Source organism: Haliotis rufescens, unplaced genomic scaffold, assembly GCF_023055435.1.
Source record: "Haliotis rufescens isolate VD_foot unplaced genomic scaffold, xgHalRufe1.0.p SCAF_6, whole genome shotgun sequence".
In the NCBI taxonomy this organism is placed as follows: domain Eukaryota; kingdom Metazoa; phylum Mollusca; class Gastropoda; order Lepetellida; family Haliotidae; genus Haliotis; species Haliotis rufescens.
This window is the reverse complement of record NW_025964334.1, coordinates 30,969,658-30,988,763: the sequence shown is the minus strand read 5'-3', so window position 1 is coordinate 30,988,763 and position 19,106 is coordinate 30,969,658. Positions and strand designations below refer to the sequence as shown.

General features: G+C 41.0%; 2 protein-coding genes across 4 annotated transcripts in view; one reads left to right on the top strand and one right to left on the bottom strand.

Annotated features, from left to right (window-relative positions):
• The first annotated feature begins 463 nt into the window (after nucleotides 1-463).
• On the top strand, nucleotides 464-7,577 carry LOC124117759. Its single transcript, XM_046479753.2, has 3 exons — nucleotides 464-582; nucleotides 3,777-3,956; nucleotides 6,199-7,577. The coding sequence occupies exons 1-3, from the start codon at nucleotides 537-539 to the stop codon at nucleotides 6,399-6,401; spliced, it is 429 nt and encodes a 142-aa protein (XP_046335709.2). The 5' UTR covers nucleotides 464-536; the 3' UTR covers nucleotides 6,402-7,577.
• Nucleotides 7,578-10,500: 2,923 nt separating this feature from the next.
• LOC124117773 (transient receptor potential cation channel subfamily A member 1 homolog) overlaps nucleotides 10,501-19,106 on the bottom strand; it is a 36,189-nt gene continuing 27,583 nt past the window's right edge. For all 3 annotated transcript variants that reach the window (XM_046479781.2, XM_046479782.2, XM_046479783.2), the window contains 7 exons: nucleotides 18,354-18,486; nucleotides 17,585-17,716; nucleotides 16,209-16,409; nucleotides 15,752-15,946; nucleotides 14,889-14,957; nucleotides 12,827-13,003; nucleotides 10,501-12,522 (listed from right to left, as the gene is read on the bottom strand). In XM_046479781.2, coding sequence (XP_046335737.2) covers nucleotides 12,301-12,522; nucleotides 12,827-13,003; nucleotides 14,889-14,957; nucleotides 15,752-15,946; nucleotides 16,209-16,409; nucleotides 17,585-17,716; nucleotides 18,354-18,486 — 1,129 coding nt within the window. In that variant the 3' untranslated portion in view covers nucleotides 10,501-12,300. The remainder of the gene's footprint in view (nucleotides 12,523-12,826; nucleotides 13,004-14,888; nucleotides 14,958-15,751; nucleotides 15,947-16,208; nucleotides 16,410-17,584; nucleotides 17,717-18,353; nucleotides 18,487-19,106) is intronic.

The window sequence follows — 19,106 nt, the reverse complement described above, 5'->3', positions numbered from 1 at the left end:
ACGACACACCAGCCTACACTGGTGCGTCGTTGATCCATTCATGATACACACAGCGCATTCTAGAAGTGACTGGTTGAACGAGATTATTGTCCCCGGGTCCGACAGAGGTCGCTTTGTCATACTATCTTACATGCGAGGTATGACCTTTCAGGGTAACAGTGTTACAATTATATATAGCGTATCTTTGAAGAAAAATCGGTAGAAGGGGATATATCATTTATATGTTGTTGGGATACAACTTGTAAATACGTTGCATACTTATGGACACAGAAGCTCATAAAAAAATACCATAATATGAAACTTTCGACTGTATTCTATTCACATATAATATAATAACAACTGTTAAATTAAATAACAAGTTTTGAAAACAGTGCCTACACTATCAGTCCATTTCTATTTTTTGTCTGCTTGGTAATTACTTTGAAACTGTAACAATGCAGGATTGCTCAATCGGCCTCAGAAATTAAGCATTCAAAACAATTAGTTTTCAGACCGTTAGTATTTACACCTGTCGCAGGTATTCGAAAACTGTGAAGATGGAGAGGTTACTATTGTTGTTGTTCGTCAGTTTGTTTGGATCATGTAAGTATTACCACAAACCCGTATATTGTTTAGAAAGTCTGATTATCATCCGAATTAAATAACAAATACGAAAATGAAATCGCCGAGGCACTGTCCTAAACATAAAAAGAGTGTTAAAATGGCGGAAGTGAACTCCCAAAACTGTGTCCCATATCCAATACATATTTCCGAGAAGGCATGTAGATCTATATAAATCTTATGATCGCCTTAGTATGGAAATTGTTATAAGGTATATGCTTAGGTGTACGTGTGTGATGTAATCACGCTGATAATGAATGGGTGGGGAGGTGGATGAACAAGGTGAACCGTCACTGTATGTCGGCCGGTGACAGTGCAGTTGAGCAAGATGAATGCTTCACACCTGGGCGACCACGGGGATCGGGTCCACTTGGAGGGCAAACTTGACATCACATAGCTGTTACGTCTGTTTTCAAGCATAACAGATGGATTTGAAATAAACAATTTAAGTGCGGATAGAAATTTTGAGAAATGGTTGGCACATTTTGTGCTTTGAAAATTAGCGTTTTGGAAAGTATAAAGATTTTTGAAAATATGTCACCAAACTGACCATAGTCATAGAGTTGTTATGTATCTACCCTTAGTAATATCACCAACGCAATGTCCGCATCCCTGCAACCTAAATTCAATGGACTTTGATGTAACTTTTAAACGCGTTCAATGCAGGGTTAAGGCCAGCTCACTCAGTAATTATGGGGAAGTTGGTGGGTCTACATTCTTACGTGGCGATCATAATTGAAATTTAATTCTAAGGAATGTTACTCAAAATCTGCCTTTATGTACAAACAGTGGTATGTTTGGTTCTGTAAATAGCACTGGCGACAGAACATAGACAAATATCAACATACACATGTATTTCAAATTCATCTTCATGCATGTTCTTTTATGACATTCCACACATTACAACTTATTGTTGATCATATTTATGATTTAATATGCTGAAATTAATTAAATGTGCTTGGTAAAGATGTCCATTTACGTGGCATATGATGAACGCCTTGGTGGATATCAACATAGCATATGATGAAAGCCTTGATGGATATCAACATGGCATATGATGAACGCCTTGATGGATATCGACATGGCATATGATGAACGCCTTGATGGATATCAACATGGCATATGATGAACGCCTTGGTGGATATCAACATGGCATATGATGAAGATAGATGCATGGACGGATAATCAACATGGCATATGATGAACGCCTTGATGGATATCAATATGGCATATGATGAACGCCTCGATGGATATCAACATGGCATATGATGAACGCCTTGATGGATATCAACATGGCATATGATGAACGCCTTGGTGGATATCAACATGGCATATGATGAAGATAGATACACAGACGGACAATGGCTGGCTGGATAATCGACTTGTATAGGTGGATAGATAATAATAATGATAATAATAATAATAATAATAAAGTCCATTTCTTCAGCGCCATTTCCGTCTACGTAGTCGCTCATTGCGCCTCCATTCATATCATATTTTCACTGCTGTTTTGCCTTTTGTGCACTGTAGAATCAAGACTAGTTCATATTATGTTCGTGATATTCGTTCACACAGGGCAAATATATACAGCGAGTTAGGGTTCACCCGGACGTTCTCCCAGTTCTGCCACATCTATCTCCACGGGAGAGACCAGTAGGGAGCAATGTTACACTTTATACCCGATTATTATCCTTGGTTTGTCAGCACCACCAGTTAAATCCTAGCTTACTGAGATACCATGCCGTAGTTTAACATGAATACTCAGTATACTGACTCCGAGCCGATCTGTCCTTTTTTTAGACCCTTAATGCCAAGCGCCAGATGGGGTAACAACAAGTACCATCTTTTAACATCTAACGTTTATGTTCAGTCTAAACCATGCAAGTGAAAACACTGCAAGTTGTCATTCATATGAACACGTTTTATAACTTTCACAACGATCTCTAATAGTTTTCCTATTTCTTCGAACCGATGGGGATTCCCGGTTACAATTGCTCACCAGCCGATGCTGATCGTAACACGCAAGAGGCGGTCAAATGGATCGGATGGTCAGGCTCGGTGACATATTTGACGGTGTGTCATCACACCCGAATGGCGTGGATTCTTACTCATAATATCAATCAATGGATTGTATGGTCAAGACTCGATTAGTAACAGAAAGCCGTCATATAGGTGGAGTATTGCTGAGTTCGGAGTTGAACAACACGCACACGGACAAGCGCACGCACAGGCACACATCATGATGTTTATAATTAACTAAAAGATGAATCAAGTACAAATGTATTCATTTTGATGACGCTGAGGGGATTTCGGGACAAACAGGATCCATGTACCCCATGTTTGGTCTGATCGGGACAGGAGAGACGTGTAACGCTGTTCAGAGCTATGTCCCTTAGCATGGGACCCGTGAAGATCCGGGGTAGAATACATCTTCAGCAACCCATGCTTGCCGTAAAAAGCGACTATGCATGTCGTAAAAGGCGACTAACGGGATCGGGTGGTCAGGCTCGCTGACTTGGTTGATGCATGTCATCGATCCCAATTGCGTGGATCGATGCTCATGATATTAAACACTGGATTGTCTGGTCCAAACTCGATTATTTACAGACCGCTGCCATATAGCTGGAATATTGCTGAGTGCGGCGTTAAACAACAAACCAACCAACCAACCCTTAGCATGGCGGAATCCCTTCGATCGTGGATTGAATCCCAAATTCGCGCTTTAATAATAATTAGTTTGTCAGCACCGGAACCGCGCTCGTTGGTGGTAAACGTCTAACTGGGATATTCAATGACCAAACTACTGTTTTAAGCGGCGTTAAGCCCCAAATGAGGCACGTGTGGCCACAATGGCTGCTTGTTGTGGCGCAGTTGACATATTTTTTGTTGTATGTCATGGGACTTACGTCTGGTATTTAGTTAGACCCGTCGGGAACAGCCTATACTTTTCGTAAGAGGCGACTAAATGGATCGGGTGGTCAGGCTCGGTGACTTTGTTTACGGCTTGGTTATCTTTTCCCAATTGTTGGAATGATGCTTATGAGATCAATCACATGATTGTCTGGTCCAGACTCGATTACTTATAGACCACCGTCATAAGTTGAAAAGTGCGGCGTTAAATGAATAAATGAAATTAGATTATATTTAATTGACCATGTGCACGTACTTCCCACCAGGCCACAGCATACAGTGTCACCAGTGCGCCATGGTGGGAGGCGACGACTGCGGGGACTACTATGACGGTGCGGCTAACAGCGACAACATTGACGACTGCGAAGATAAAGATACCCATTGTGTCAAATACAAGACAATTGTATGGATCGGAGACTCAGGTTATATTAACGGACGCTTGAGAGGTAAGTGAAGTATGATCGATGGACGGGATGAGGGAGTTGGGAAATGAAGGAGGGTGAGGCGAATAAGGTGGGGGTTTGGGGAGCTGAAGTGTAAGAAAGGATGACGGGTTCATCTCTACCGATCAGATATAAAACTTTCTGTGTTGCCGCATGATACAACTGTTGATTCATCGTTTGTCAAATGATGAATTTATTTTCCTTTTGTATTCTTGGTCATTGTTTCGGTTAACAAAGAAGGCTTGATTCACCAACTTCACAAAAGTTAAGAAACATGCCTGGCCGTTATATCTTGCATGTTCTAGGCGATCTAATTGACAATGCCTATTGTGCTATGCAGTCTGTTGGCATTTGTACAGTTATTGACATCTCCGTCGTTAAGAAATATTTACTTTGTGCAGTTTGAATAGTTAAATATGTGAGGCTACATCCCTTATATAAGTTTAAAGGGTTTAAAATATTAGATATATATCGTCTTGATATAGTACAAAAGTACAGGGTATATATGTTCAGCCTGAGTTCAATACTGGACCGTGAATGATATATTTCTAAAATGGATGGCGGACAAGGTTTCGGATATGGATATAACGAACGAGTTTCAACAGTCCTTTGGAGTGCGTGAAACCACGTGTTACTGTAATTACGCTGTAACCATGTGTTACTGTAGTTACCTTATAACCACGTGTAACTGTAGTTACGTTATAACCACGTGTTACTGTAGTTACGTTGTAACCACGTGTTACTGTAGTTACGTTATAACCACGTGTTACTGTATTACGTTATAACCACGTGTTACTGTAGTTACATTATAACCACGTGTTACTGTAGTTGGGGCGGTCGGGTAGCCTAGTGGTTAAAGCGTTCGCTCGTCACGCCGAAGACCCGGGTTCTATTCCCGACTTGGGTACAATGTGTGAAGCCCATTTCTTGTGTCCCCCGCCGTTATATTGCTGGAATATTGCTAAAAGCGGCGTAAAACCATACTCACTGTTACTGTAGTTACGTTTTAACCACGTGTTACTGTAGTTACGTTATAACCATGTGTTACTGTAGTTACCTTATAACCACGCGTTACTGTCCTTATTTAGTGTAAACATTTAATGAAGGCAGACAAACTTGGCAGTTGTCAAATGCTTGTGATCTTTAACGGGCATTCACACGGTACAACTAGTTGTATACAACTTGTTGTATGCAATTAGTTGCACGAACTGAAGTTGTATACAACTCGGCATTCACACGGCGGCGAGTTGCATACAACTCTGGTCTCGCGAGATCTCTGACAAAAATCTTGTGATTCACTACATTATTGCTGGAATCCTGGTTGCCGAGTTATGTTCAGACGCATAGTTTTGAAAAATCAACGCTGTGCGAGAATTGCGGTCGCGCGGTACTGGACCAACCTCTGACTTTGCAATTTAACGGACTTGTATATTATTGAATTTTTAACTCCATGGTGGAAAATTAAAAACTGGTTTGAAAAGCAAAATGTGTTAAATGTTGTCCACATTTAGAACGGTGAATTGGTAAAATGCGAAAATGGCAATATTTTCGTTGTACACTATTTTCAGATGTCGTTTGTGATACACATGCTTTGCCTAAAATAGTTGTTAATAGCATCACATAATAGATACTTTCCCACATAATCTAAAACTGTGACGTGTATTTGTGTGTATGATGTATTTTAAGTTTTAGAAACGTAATATGGACCTAATCTCATCTTGGTCTACACCACAGTGTACAGTCACATAGCCTGTCGTTTCAAAAAACACTATGATCTGTTTATCCTGGAAAATTAGACCGATGCAAATGTCAAAATATATAATTTGTTACAGTGTTATTCTACGTACCTACTTTTCTTAGGTCATTTATTGAGTGGTGACACTTAGGATACTGAAAAGCAGAAGTTACCGACGTGAATCGGAGTCGCCATAATTTGTTTACAGATTGACGTGTAAATGTCACGTGATTGTCATACGCGTTTTGATTGGCTGCGTTCATATAACTTGTCGCATGAAAACAGAGCATGTCCAATTTCGTACAACTCACGTCAAACAAGTTGCATACGTCAAAAGTTGGACCGACTTGCCTATTCACACGATGCAATGTGTTGCATGCAACAAATTGTATACAACTAGATGTACCGTGTGAATGCACCTGGATAGACAACAAAGGACCCGGATGTCGCCAAAATCATTACTTTCATACATTTGTTCAATGCATTTGTTCATACTTGCATCTGTTTCAGAGTCGGTAATAGTTACTCGTGGATGCACTAGAGAGCCAGGGTACGGAGACGGATGTGAAGGTACCCAGGCCGCCGGTGGTGTTATTATCAAATGTAGATGTGGCACGGACGGCTGCAACAGCGCAAACTCCATATACAGCGTTACGACGTTGACAACTACTGTAATACTGGCCATGGTTGTAGCTGCTTTCAACAAGAGATAGCCGGAGACTACAGCGTTTCATCACGCCATTAGCTCCGTCAATTTTATGCAATGTAATGATAAACCCCAATGTGTCTCCAATAACGATCGCTTCCACTGAATAAATGATTGGAAGAACGACTCACCAAAATTACACCAACACCAAGGATTATTCCGGAAAGGATCGAAAATTATAACAGTAGTCAAGCAATGACGTCGATGTGTTCATTTTACTGCGACACACAATCGAAATAATTTACATAATGCATTTTGTAGTTTAATGTTCTGTGTTCATGTAGATCGAGATGTGGTTGAAAGGCCGTGTAGTAAACCTAGACAAAAGTGGACAGCATTTCCTGTATCGGATAACTTGTCCGATTTTAGAGAGAAAAACACAAATCGGCATAATTCAGAATGTTCCAATCTGTAAATATGTAATATGCGTGACCGTTTATATATACTACTCCACTTGAGATAGGGGTAATCAGATAGGTCAAACTTAATACACTTAGTACACTTGACATAATATGAGTCAGTTTTGTGTATCATGGAAATATATAAATATCCCTATCGAAAGTGGAGTAGTATATAACGCTATATAATGTTTACCATGTAAAGTAGTAAAGTATTTTAATCAAGAACGTACCATTGCTTCAAGTCAGTTTTAATCCTGACATTTTGGTAACTATATTTAGCAGACACGAAATGGAGTAAACATGTCCGTCCTTGAAGACGCACCTGCTGCAACTCGCACGTGCAGATTCGAGTCTAAGGTAATTTAGGTAGGCTACCTGGTATGTTTTGGTCAAATCATTGTACATTTGTATTTGCGTTTGACCGGCCCAACGCCCAGCGAAGAAAAACACCCCCCATATTTACTTCCATAGATGTTTACGTAACATCATCTAAATGCGAGTTATTTGAGAAAGATACGAATTTAAAAAAAAGAAATTAATCACAAGAGCTTGCGTAGATATACTTCGCATGTCGAGTTCCATTTCATCGCTGTACATATTACATACATCGTTTTGGTATTTCTAGTGATAGGAATATTATATCAACATTGTGTTACGTTTTGTGAAATGAACTACATGTATTATTCATTCTAGTAAACGCATTATAATTCCTTGATTTTATGGGATTTTTCTAAACACTGATTTTTTGTATATACATTTTAATAAAGAAATTATACCTTTTTGAAGCTGTGTTGTTGGTTACACCTGTGGTTTAAGGAGTTATTACACTACTTCTCGTTGATTTTTCCCCTGGTGTAACGATACCTTCAGGTTTTTTACTAGTTTAACACCGCACTAGGCTATATGACGGCGGCCAGGCAAACCAGTTATTGATTTTGTGAGCAACCAAGTCACCGATTTTGGCCATCCGATCCATGAAGTAGCCACTATGAACAGCATGGGTTGGCGGGAACCTCTTCATCGCCAAAGGGGGGCACGGTTGGCTCAGTCGTCTAAGGCGCCGCGATTCGCTGTGCAGAGTTGCGTCCCTTGGGCAAGCCAGAAACCTATGATTGTGGGTTCGAGTCCCGGTTCGCCCCGATTAAGTTTCTAGGTTTGTCAGCACCATACCCGTGCTCGTGGGTTTCACGTCTGAGTAAGTGGTAAACGTCTAAGACCTGCATCACTTCGGGCTTTCCTCCCACATTAAGCTGACACGCCGCGATATAACTGGAATACTGTTAAAAGCAGCGTGAAACCGAACTCACTCATCGCCAAAGGCGCCGCAATTCGTGCAGAGTTGCGCCCCAGAAATATCTGGTCCTGGGTTCGAATCCCGATTCGCCCTGATTACGTTTCTTTGTTTGTCAGCACCAAGATGAACATCTAAGAACCGCATCAAGATGGCACGCTATGATATAATGATGTCATCGATCCCAATTGCATGGATCGATGCTCATGATATCAATCACTGGCCCAGACTCGATTATTTACAGACCGCCGTCATATAGCTGGAATATTGCTGAGAGCGGCGTGAAACAACAAACCAACCAACCAACTGATATAATGAACTACAATTCCAATACAAGTATATGGGTTACACCATACTTGCTCACTGGAGGAGCCAAGTGTGTCTACAATACAATGTTGTAGGGCAAAGCGTCACAGAGACCAATACTCCTGTCAAGGAGCACAAATTAATAGAAAAACAATCAATTAACTGCGGCTGACAAAAAAACTTTGAAGATCTTACATCAATCTCATTAAAATCGGATCTGAGTTCTCGATGTCACTAAACAAAGATCTGAGGACATCCCATTACGGGTCACGTCAGAACGACCTTTCGCGAACTTTGACCGACCACTGAAACGAGTAACAAGAAGTAGGTATCAGCGAGTGAGAAAGCAGCTTTCTCGAGCTTTACGGCACACGTTTCAACCTGGCGACTTCCATTTCAGACTACGCTTGAAAAATATGTTGACACAGTTAATCAAAAATTTGAAAACTGAACAAAGAACATTTCGGAATATCTAATATATGGTTGCGATTGTATGGCAGTGCTTCCCACGTACTGTGCAACGCCTCCTTCGTTCAAATGTGTATCCCACGGAAGCGAGAGATACTCAGCCGTAACTGTCGTTCGGAATACCCCGTTTTAACGTTTTCGAGGTTGCATGATTAGAAAACACATTCCGACTGTCACTTTCATGATCTGGTAAGCGACGCTTTGATTGGTCGGATGAAAGGTCGTTCTGGCGTGACCCTTAATGGGATGTCTAGCGATAGCGAGAACTAAGATCTGATTTTAATGAGATTGGAAAAGTTTCCTCTTCCTCTTGTCTTGGTGAGTTTTTTATCACTCTGAATAAACGTCTTATGGTAGCACATTTTCCGTGTAGGAACTGTGTGCTTTGGACTGCGTTAGATATGGCGGCAGCACAGGGCTGGAACAACACCTGCAAGGTCCTTCTAGAGGCGGACGCCCCTGTAGATCCCACATTTTAATGAGATTGATCTTACATCAATAGCATAATATTCAATTTCACATGATACTTCTTTAGTCTATCAAAGATTTGAGTGAAAACAGAAAACGTCGGCTGTATTCGCATTTACTGACCTTACTCGCTTCCAAAAAAGATGTTTTGCCATTGGCCAACGTTATAAATATATAGGCCCGCGATGAAATAAATGGGCTAAATTAGCACAACGAAACACTTTGTAGGCAATAGCATGATACAAACGACCATGTTACCACCCTTAAAGGTGGTAAATATTCGTAGGATAAAAATATGCATGTTCACGAATTTATTATTGAAGATTGTCTTTATTTTAAAATTTATCATTTCAAGTATCCGTGTATACAATAACGACAAGTGCGCTCATCGGCTGGTGACGTAGACACAAAAATTCCAATATTCTCGAAAAGCAACAAAAGTGTCAATATCGCTGTCTTCATATATGAATTTGCGTATCTGAGGTCGCCAACCCGCTCACGGTAGGCGGGATTCGGGATTCTATGTACTGTTTAGAGGATATTCGTGACTCAGCAGTGTGGTAGGCGGGACGCAAATAAAACGTTATTTGGTAAGCAGATTTTAAAATAAGTAATGGTGTACGTAATCAAAGTTCCTTTATAATTTTATTTTTTCAGTAATTTTACTTCGCTCACTTGTCTCAATGCTTTTGAGATTTGTGTCAAGTAGTATTCGGGATTCAGGGGTGAGCATTGAGTCTCGGTGAAAAGGTGGATGTTTTTTTCGTGATTCAGGGAAGGGCGAGGTTGGCATCCTCTAATCTTTCGAGGAACAGATTGTTTCTGGTGATACCACGTTGAGTAACTTCGTATATTGTCGGTGGGCGGTCGGGTAGCCTAGTGGTTTTAAGCGTTCGCTCGTCACGCCGAAGACCGACTCCCGACATGGGTACAATGTGTGAAGCCCATTTCTGGTGTCCCCCGCCGTGATATTGCTGGAATATTGCTAAAAGCGGCGTAAAACCATACTCACTCACTCACTTACGTATATTGTCGACGGGTATTGCAAAGTCGGTTAGTGCGAAATATTGGTTAATACGAATATTAATCCTCATAATAACGCACATTTTTACACACTGGAAAAGCGTTTTTTCGTTTATATCGAACTGATTAAATGAAGTAAGCTGAAGTTATTTATTGGTATTTTGAAATTTTTGAAAGAAAATATACACTTTAAAACTGGAATTTGACCATAAAATTCCAAACATTAGAACTAGGCTGAAAACAGCCGACGAAACGTAAGTTCCAAAATACAACAATAATACCCGTGTGCAATTCATCACCATCGAATAAGCAATTCTTGTTTGTTTATATTTTTTAGCCCCCATGAAACATCGGTGTTTTCATTCTTGTGGCGGGCAGTTTAGTACAATTATTGTTGACTGTGTTGAAAAAATTTCAATCACTTGCATCTGACGTATGGAGAAGAAAACTGATTAAGTTCTCATATATACATCTTGTTTGTTGAGGTCTGCGTTCATCATTCATTGACAATTGTATTTTACAACAAAAAAAATAGCTGCTTTTTTGTAAATTTGTTTTATATCAAACAAAGTATATCAAAGTAGAAGATAAATAAATAACAAATTTTAAAAAATACAAATGATATTATCTTAATCTCATTATTATATATGAAGATCTATTGAGTAAGAAACATTCATTCAACAAAATGAATTCAATCCCTCTGAAAAAGAAATGACGTATGTCGTCACACGAAAGGTAGTTCAGGGCTGCAATTCTGTGGTGAGGTGAGGCAAGAATGTCAGGTTAATAAACATGGAGGTTAATACTGGGATTTAAGCATTCGAGTGGGTAGCAGGAACGACACCACACCGTCAGTGAGGTCTTAGGCGTAGATACCTATAAACTTCGTCGAAGTTAAAAAAATATACATTGTAACTTTGGATATGAGAGTTAAATTTCAATAAATGTAAACAAAAGCTCTCGATTATCTGCCGGGGGTTTCCATTGAGCGTAAAAGGAAAAATAGCGACGCAAATTGTACCAGGTCAGGGCGTGTCACAGCCTATGTATGTCGGAGGAAGGATCGTAGTGATGCGGGATTTAGACATCACTGGTTGGTGAAACCAAATAACGCTGGTAAGGTGCCGACAAAACAGGGATCATATAATCAGGCTAAATCTAAGATTCGAACCCCATGTATAGGATCTTCGTAAGCCCAAGGGACACAACTATGCGACGCTTTGCCTCCCTTGTCCCTCGATTGAAGTAAGTTCGTTTATCATTTAAAAAAACCGGTAGGCGGTAAAAGTGGCACATAGATAAACACCTAATAAGGCAAAATACTAGGACTTGGACACAAGTTTGCAAAACGTATAATAAACACAATATAAATGTAGGACGAGCCTTGTACATCTGTCCATTTTCCGATCAGTTGACGTCAAAACATTTTCATGATCCTGAAAGAGCCACCTCTGAATGCATTGTGTGCTGCCACCTGAACTGTTGTACAATATACTGTACTCTATACAGTGAAACCTCGTTAACTCGAACTTCATTAACTTGATATACAAGACGATGAAAGTTTTGAGTCCTGACGAGATGATGAAATTTATGACTACTTTGAAAATGTGGAGCAGACTGAGGATGATGGGGTGTTAGCTGCCTTTGCTCATTTCCTCGTTGATCCAGACAAGATATTCTTGTTCCGCTGTCAAAGTCAGCCGCCATTTTGGTTTGAGAACGAAGCGACCTCAGCCAGCGATAGTTTCACTTGGAAGCGGCTGAAAGTTAGCGCACTTTTTGTAAGGCGAATCGCTGTATATGGCTTGCAAGCGATCGGCGCTTTGCAACGCACCCCTAATCTCTAACTTTATGGTTCAGAGTCCAGACGTTTTAACTCCACGGAACTGGCGGAATAGCTGCTAAGGCACAATTCAAAGTTTTATTACAGCAACGGAAACATCCATGTATCAAATCCTCCCCATGGTTTGAGTCAAGGTCCGGTCCTCATCACTGGAGTAGTCCTCTTCCACCCACGAGATAGTGTCCGAGTTCTTCACTATCGCCCTCAGCATGCTCTCAATGCGCTTGTTCTGCAGGTGCATGTCATGCACAACGTTCACGACCTTTCGGATGGCCTTGACCTCTTTCTGTATCTTAATCTGGGTGTTTCTGATCTCTGGTATATCCTTCTGTGAACAAAAGAAGTAAAAACTCATGAAACATGAAACCAAACGTATAACGAAATTTTGGGCCTCATATCCTATCACACCCAAAGTAATTTGTTCATGGCAATATACTAGTATATTGGATAAGATAATGCTTTACTGGCCCAAATATAATTCTTCTTACATCAGAGCATCACAAATATTATACACAACTTAACAAATAAAGAGGAGTAAACGAATACAAATACACATTTAAAACTTAGATGTAACATGGAACATAAGCATCTCTCTCTCTCTCTCTCTCTCTCTCTCTCTCTCTAAATATTACCAGAACAATATCCTCATCTTCGCCCGCGTCCGTCGTCCACCAGTTGGTGAAGGCGGCGACCACGTGGCGCAGAGGATATTTCGACTCCAGGTTGGGCTTGATGATCTTTGTCGGGCGGAAAAACCTTTGTCTGAACAAGTCGGGGAGGATTTTCTCCACATCCAGTGTCAACTCCACCTTGAACAACACGGGGAGATGAGTTAGTGCATGTTACATTCCGTCTGAATCACAATTAAATCAAATTCGTTATTTCGCACAGTTATGTATGTTGTTAAACAGAAACTCTCTTCCCAGTATTTTAGTATATTCATTAGTTGGAATATACTTTTAATAATTCCCGTTGGGTTGATTTCATGCCAACAATTTGCATTTGTCAGTAACATTGTAAGTCATTTCCACCCAATAAGTTTTTAACGTTTTGTGGATAATCCACATTTTAGCATAGAATGATACAATAACGGGAGATGTGTTCTTTTGCCTTGCCATAATTTGAATTTTCACAAATGAATTTCCCGCACATGAACGATGGTAAATCTAAAAATATCGACCAATCAGATAGCTGATTTCCGACACGCCCCAGTTCTGCGAGGGTCTGATGTCGGCCGTTTGTGCCCAGTTGGTTTCAAAGTGGCGAGTCGACCGATATTATTTCATAGCAATAACGAATAGGCACGTATTATGTATTGGGATGGATAGAATAATCACCCTAGACAAGGTAGATATGAAGTGCATGATAAGCCATTTTTCTTAAGAAACAGCGATACAAAGAGAACGGTGCTGTACAGTGCCACTTTAGGTAAAGATATAATGGGGTAGTGCATTCATAATAATCGTGATATTAATTAATCGGGAAATATTAAAACAACGTCACAAATGCCGTAATTTTTACGACAAATATTCAAATGAGCACGAGAAGTCTATTTGTGTGTCCGCCATTCCTTAGTACAGATAGAAGACTACAAATGGACAAAAAATACAAAACATAAAAGTAGTCTAGGTATCACATGTTCATTGTGGTCTACTCAAACTAAATTTAGCTATTCCCTTAAAGGCAGTCATCGACCCGTGAAGATTCGGGGTAGAATAGGTCTTCAGCAACCCATGCTTGCCGTAAAAGGCCACTATGCTTGTCGTAAGAGGCAACTATCGGGATCGGGTGGTCAGGCTCATGATGTCAATTAATTTCTGAATCCACGTGTGTATTTTGTGAGTCATACCTTAATTAAGCAAGGTCATATTTCTGTAATGCATGTTGTGTTGTCCAGTTTATATTTGCAAAATCACATTTATCACTGACTTTAGAAGAAGAAGAAGAAGAAGAAGAAGAAGAAAAGTCATCATCCATATCCCCCGTCATCCCTGTTGTTAATTGTAAATCTTTGATTTCTGATAGGCACCAGTCCTAACTATTCTGATACATTTGTCTAACGTTCATGGAGAAACACTGAACAGTTTGGCACCAGAAAAAGACCACCTCCTTTGAAATTGTTGCCTTGAAAAAAGCAACTGATGCTATATTTTTTTAATCCAAAACATCAAAGGCACCAGTTCAGCACTTGCATGTTGTGTATCATGAAGGTATATCTAACGGTTTACTAGTTGCGCTCTTGAAACGAAACCTTTCTTCATTTGTGCAAACACAAATTTAAAACAAGGGCTATAACTCTGTAAAAATATTTAATGTCATCTGCAATGGCTTGCCAGAGAGAACCTGAACAAGCAAGGGTCATAACTCTGTATATAACACTATATATTTTCGCTCAAAAAATAATATATTATTAACATTTAATATAATATAAAAATCCGATATACAGGAATTTCAAATCCTGCATATATACTGTTCAAAAGAAGTTAAAGAACTCCCACAACAGGGGTTGCTATACCCACCAGGCATGACAGATTAACTCATTCACATGAAAACATCGGGAGTTCTTTAACTTCTTTTGAGTAGTATATCTCCCGTGAAGCTAAAAATAACACGGTGACGTAAGTCTCATTCTAGGGTTAAGCAGCCCTTGCAATGAGCGATCAATGAGCAACCTTTGATGACGTGTTCACCTACCTGCATTGCCATTCGTTTAAGCGCTGCCTGGCGGAGGATGCCTTTGATGTCATCCACGGCCAAACCGACCTAGAACACAAGTTTCAGAAATAAGTAGAAAAGGGAGGGGTGACGTAAATAATTTAAGGTTATTTACACTAGTGCCTGGGCAACTCGGTATTTGTTTTGTTAGCAGCATTAATGCAGGTTAGTCCTCTGGCGATTTCTCGTTTAATGAACAATGACTGAAAGAGTATGGTTTGAGCAATATTCCAGCAATATCACGGCGGGGGACACCAGAAATGGGCTTCACACATTGTACCCACGTCGGGAATCGAACCCGGGTCTTCGGTGTGACGATCGAACGCTTTAACCACTAGGCTACCCGGCCGCCCGTTTAATACACAGGAAAACATCCTTTTCAATTTGGTTATAACCTGAGGTCCGATCAGTGCCGCATGAGTACGACCAGTGCCACAAAACGATGTCATATCACGGCATTGACTAAAGTAACTCCAATATACGAGTGAGTGAGTTAGTAAGTTTAAAGTAACTCCAATACTCGAGTGAGTGAGTGAGTAAGTTCTGAGCAGTATTGCAATTATCTCACGGCATGTCAGCTTAATGAGGGAGGAAAGCCCAAAGTCATGCAGATCTTAGTGGTTTAGTCATCACATCCGCTTTTACAGATTTTATGCCAACTTTTATCATGGTTGACTGAAGATAAACCTACTGCACGTTTAAAGATTCCAATACAGAATCGAAACAAGTAGTATTCGAAATTCGAAACCATATGCTGACCTCAGTTTTTGTACGTTTTCGAAGCTCCAAAATTGGAAATACGCGAGTGCTTTGCCTTCAAAGTCATAACTTCAACAGCTTACCAGTAGATTCATCAGCACAATGGAAGATAGCACTACGAAGCCGACGAACAGTATTGAGGTGGCTGCAGGGTAATAGAGTCCATCTACTGACGCCGTAGAAAGAACGCCGGCATTGAAGATGTCGTTGAAGTCGTATTCACCGATGATCATCACGAACGTCTTCATCAGCGAGCTCCCTATGTCTCGAAACGGGATCTGACAACACAGAGGAATTGCAAAACCTAAATTGTCTACAATTCAGTGTATCCAATATCCATTCAATTGAGTTAAGATATAACATGCTGGATAATCGAAGATTACATTGCCCCCCTGATTCGTGAGAAAATATACTCGTACAAGATCGTCTTTGGTTTTATCTCTCGACTTTGAAACAATGTTGTGGTTTTTTAACCAAAAAATGCATCAAATATATTCATTGATAACCTACGAGGCGTTGATTAAAAGGATGCAAACTTACCTGGTTCCTCAGCAGTACAACGAAGGCAATGGCGAAGGCCAGGATGAGCACGAAGAAGACTGTGATTGCCTTGAGGAACGTGACGAGGATGTCTCTGAACATGACAACGTAGATCCCGAGGGAGCTGAACCCCTGGACGAAGAACATCAGGTCCGTCCAGCTGAGAAACACGGCCAGGGCCGCCAGGGACCACTGCCAGTCCTGCAATACAGCGTCCGTGAGTTGAGTTTAAAACCGCCTATTGCAGTAATATATCATGGCCAGTCAGCTTGATGTGGGAGGAAACCCAGAAGTGATCCAGGTCTTATACCTAGAGACATAATGAGGGCGAACAGGGATTCGCAACTACGATTACAGGTTAGTGGCGCACATAAGGGACGCAACTCTACACAGCGACTTGTGGCGCCTTAGATGATTGTAGCAGCCACGTGATATGGCTGATTTTGGTCATCCTAACCCGATGGCCTGGGATTCGATTATTTACACGTAGCGTTGATTAAACGGAGTATAACTGACTGGGGCATAAAACAACAAAATCAATAACATGGTGTCTTGGGTTGGTACCTTGGACTCAAACGCTGGTTCAACATATTCTGATACATCTCGGCAAAGCGATTTGCTGCGCCTTTGACCAGTAAGTTACAGATGTACTCCTCAACGCACCCCACCACCCTACAACTGTGTGACAGGGACTCATTCCACAAAGCGATATTCAAGTCAATCTCATAAAGAATCAGATCGTAGTTCTCACTACCGCTAAACAAAGATCTGAGGACATCCCATTAGGGGTCACGTCAGAACGACCTTTCATCCGACCAATCAGAGCGTCGCTTACCAGATCATGAAAGTGACAGTCGGAATGTGATTTCTAATCATGCAACCTCGAAAACTTTAAAACGGGGTATTCCGAACGATAGTCACGGGCTTAACAACTGAATCTATACAATCTAGACCATATATTAGCCATTCGAGAATGTTCGTTTGTTCAGGTTTCAAATCTTTGAACGAGAATTTGCCAAAATATGTTTCGAAGCGTAGTCGCCAATTTGAAATTAGTGACGTAAAGCACGAGAAAGCTGCCTTCAGATTGGCTAATGTCGTTTTCTTGTCAGTAATCCCATTGGTCGGTCAGAGTTTGCGAAAGGTCGGTTTGGCGTGACCCGTAATGGGACGTCCTCAGATCTTTGTCTAGCGGTAGCGAGAACTAAGATCTGATTTTAATGAGATTGTTTTCAAGTCTTCCACATGTTTATTCTTAACCTATGGACACCCAGTGAAATGAGTTCGCCTGTACCCGATTGATCAACATGGACAAATGGACAAATGCAATTTGTACACAGGATTTCTGAAGGGGTTGACCAGTGACCGTGACTTACTAATCTGTAGCCGGTGAGGGTCTGGCAGTGGTTGAAGTCGACGAGGACGAGGATGGTGAAGATGTATGCTATCCACTCTGTTACGTTGTTTACAGAAAAGTACGACAGTTTGCTCTGATACATCTGGAACAACTGAAAGCAGGAAATGGCTGTTTGCAAACCTTGATGGGCGTTATGACGAATAAGCAAACATTGTGGACTCTATCAAGTGGATTATATCTCCATTCCAGTTTGATAAATACCCAGGACCCATTCGCAGCCAGATCGTCGTTTCGTAAGTCACGTGACCACCTTCATCGCTCCAGTTTCTAACAGCCCTGTGATCCGGGTTAGAATTGTCTGCAGCAACCCATGCTTGTCATAAATAGCGACCACTTGTCAAAAAGAGGCGATTAACGGGATCGTGCGGTCAGGCTCACTGTGGTTGATGCATGTTATCGTATCTTAATTGCGTAGATCGATGATCATGATGTCAACCACTGGATTGTCTGGTCCAGATTCCAATATTTACAGATTGCCTTCTTATAGCTGGAATATTGCAGAGTTACACGTTAAACTAGCACAGAGATTTGGGCGGCTAATTTTGAGCGTCGGACCATCAAAATGAAGCTATGATATAGGTCCATACTATATATTAAAATAGAATGGAGATAATACCCTGGCTTATCGAGTACCATTCTCCCCATTGCTTTAAATCATCTTTATTATCGGGGTTTTAAAGATTTTGGTTTCAGTCGATCTTTGCAAAAACGTCTCATCCCGCACATACCTCATTGAAGATGCAAACTATAACGAGAAATATGACAACATATTTCTGGTTGTTGGTGTTCACGGGTTGATGGTAGTCGCTGCTGATTGCATCACATGAACCGCCCTTGATGGCGTCCGCAAGGGCAGTGGAGCTGAAACAAAATCATACACTGTTGAAAGCAATATATGTACTCGTAACGCATCTAGATTTGTGGTGTGCGAACTAGTGTGTGGGTTGGGTTTAACGCCGCTTTTAACAGTATTCCAGTTATATCACAGCGTGTCAGCTTGATGTGGGAGGAAAGTCCGAAGGGATGCAGGTCTCAGACGTTTACCACTTCGGTGAAACCCACGAGCATGGGTATGGTGCTGACAAACCTAGAAACTGTGAGCGAGTGAGTTGGGTTTAATGCCGCTTTTAACAGTATTCCAGTTATATCACAGCGTGTCAGCTTAATGTGGGATGCAGGTCTTAGACATTTACCACTTCGGAGAAACCCACGAACACGGGGATGATGTAGAAACAGTTTTTGAACCCACGACGACTGGGTCACCTGTGTTCCCTTGTGGTGTGTGACATCCTCCCGAGGTAGAGGTGTTAACTGACTGTAAAAGTCAGTTTTCACTCTTGTCGAACTAGGCTGCAATTTTGTGGCTCGATCGTAGCTCCCCCAGGAGCTATTACGAGTTATGTCCCTTCTGTGTCCCTCCTACTGACCAAACAGATTCCACCTCTCAAATCACTTGAATTTGCTTCAAACTTAATGGCGCC

What these genes read in the sequence shown, in the direction of transcription:
- LOC124117759 (XM_046479753.2), top strand. Translation starts at nt 537, where the DNA reads ATGGAGAGGTTACTATTGTTGTTGTTCGTCAGTTTGTTTGGATCAT. An exon ending in CGTCAGTTTGTTTGGATCAT is followed by an intron (nt 583 to 3,776) that starts GTAAGTATTACC and finishes ACTTCCCACCAG; the next exon opens with GCCACAGCATACAGTGTCAC. An exon ending in TATTAACGGACGCTTGAGAG is followed by an intron (nt 3,957 to 6,198) that starts GTAAGTGAAGTA and finishes CATCTGTTTCAG; the next exon opens with AGTCGGTAATAGTTACTCGT.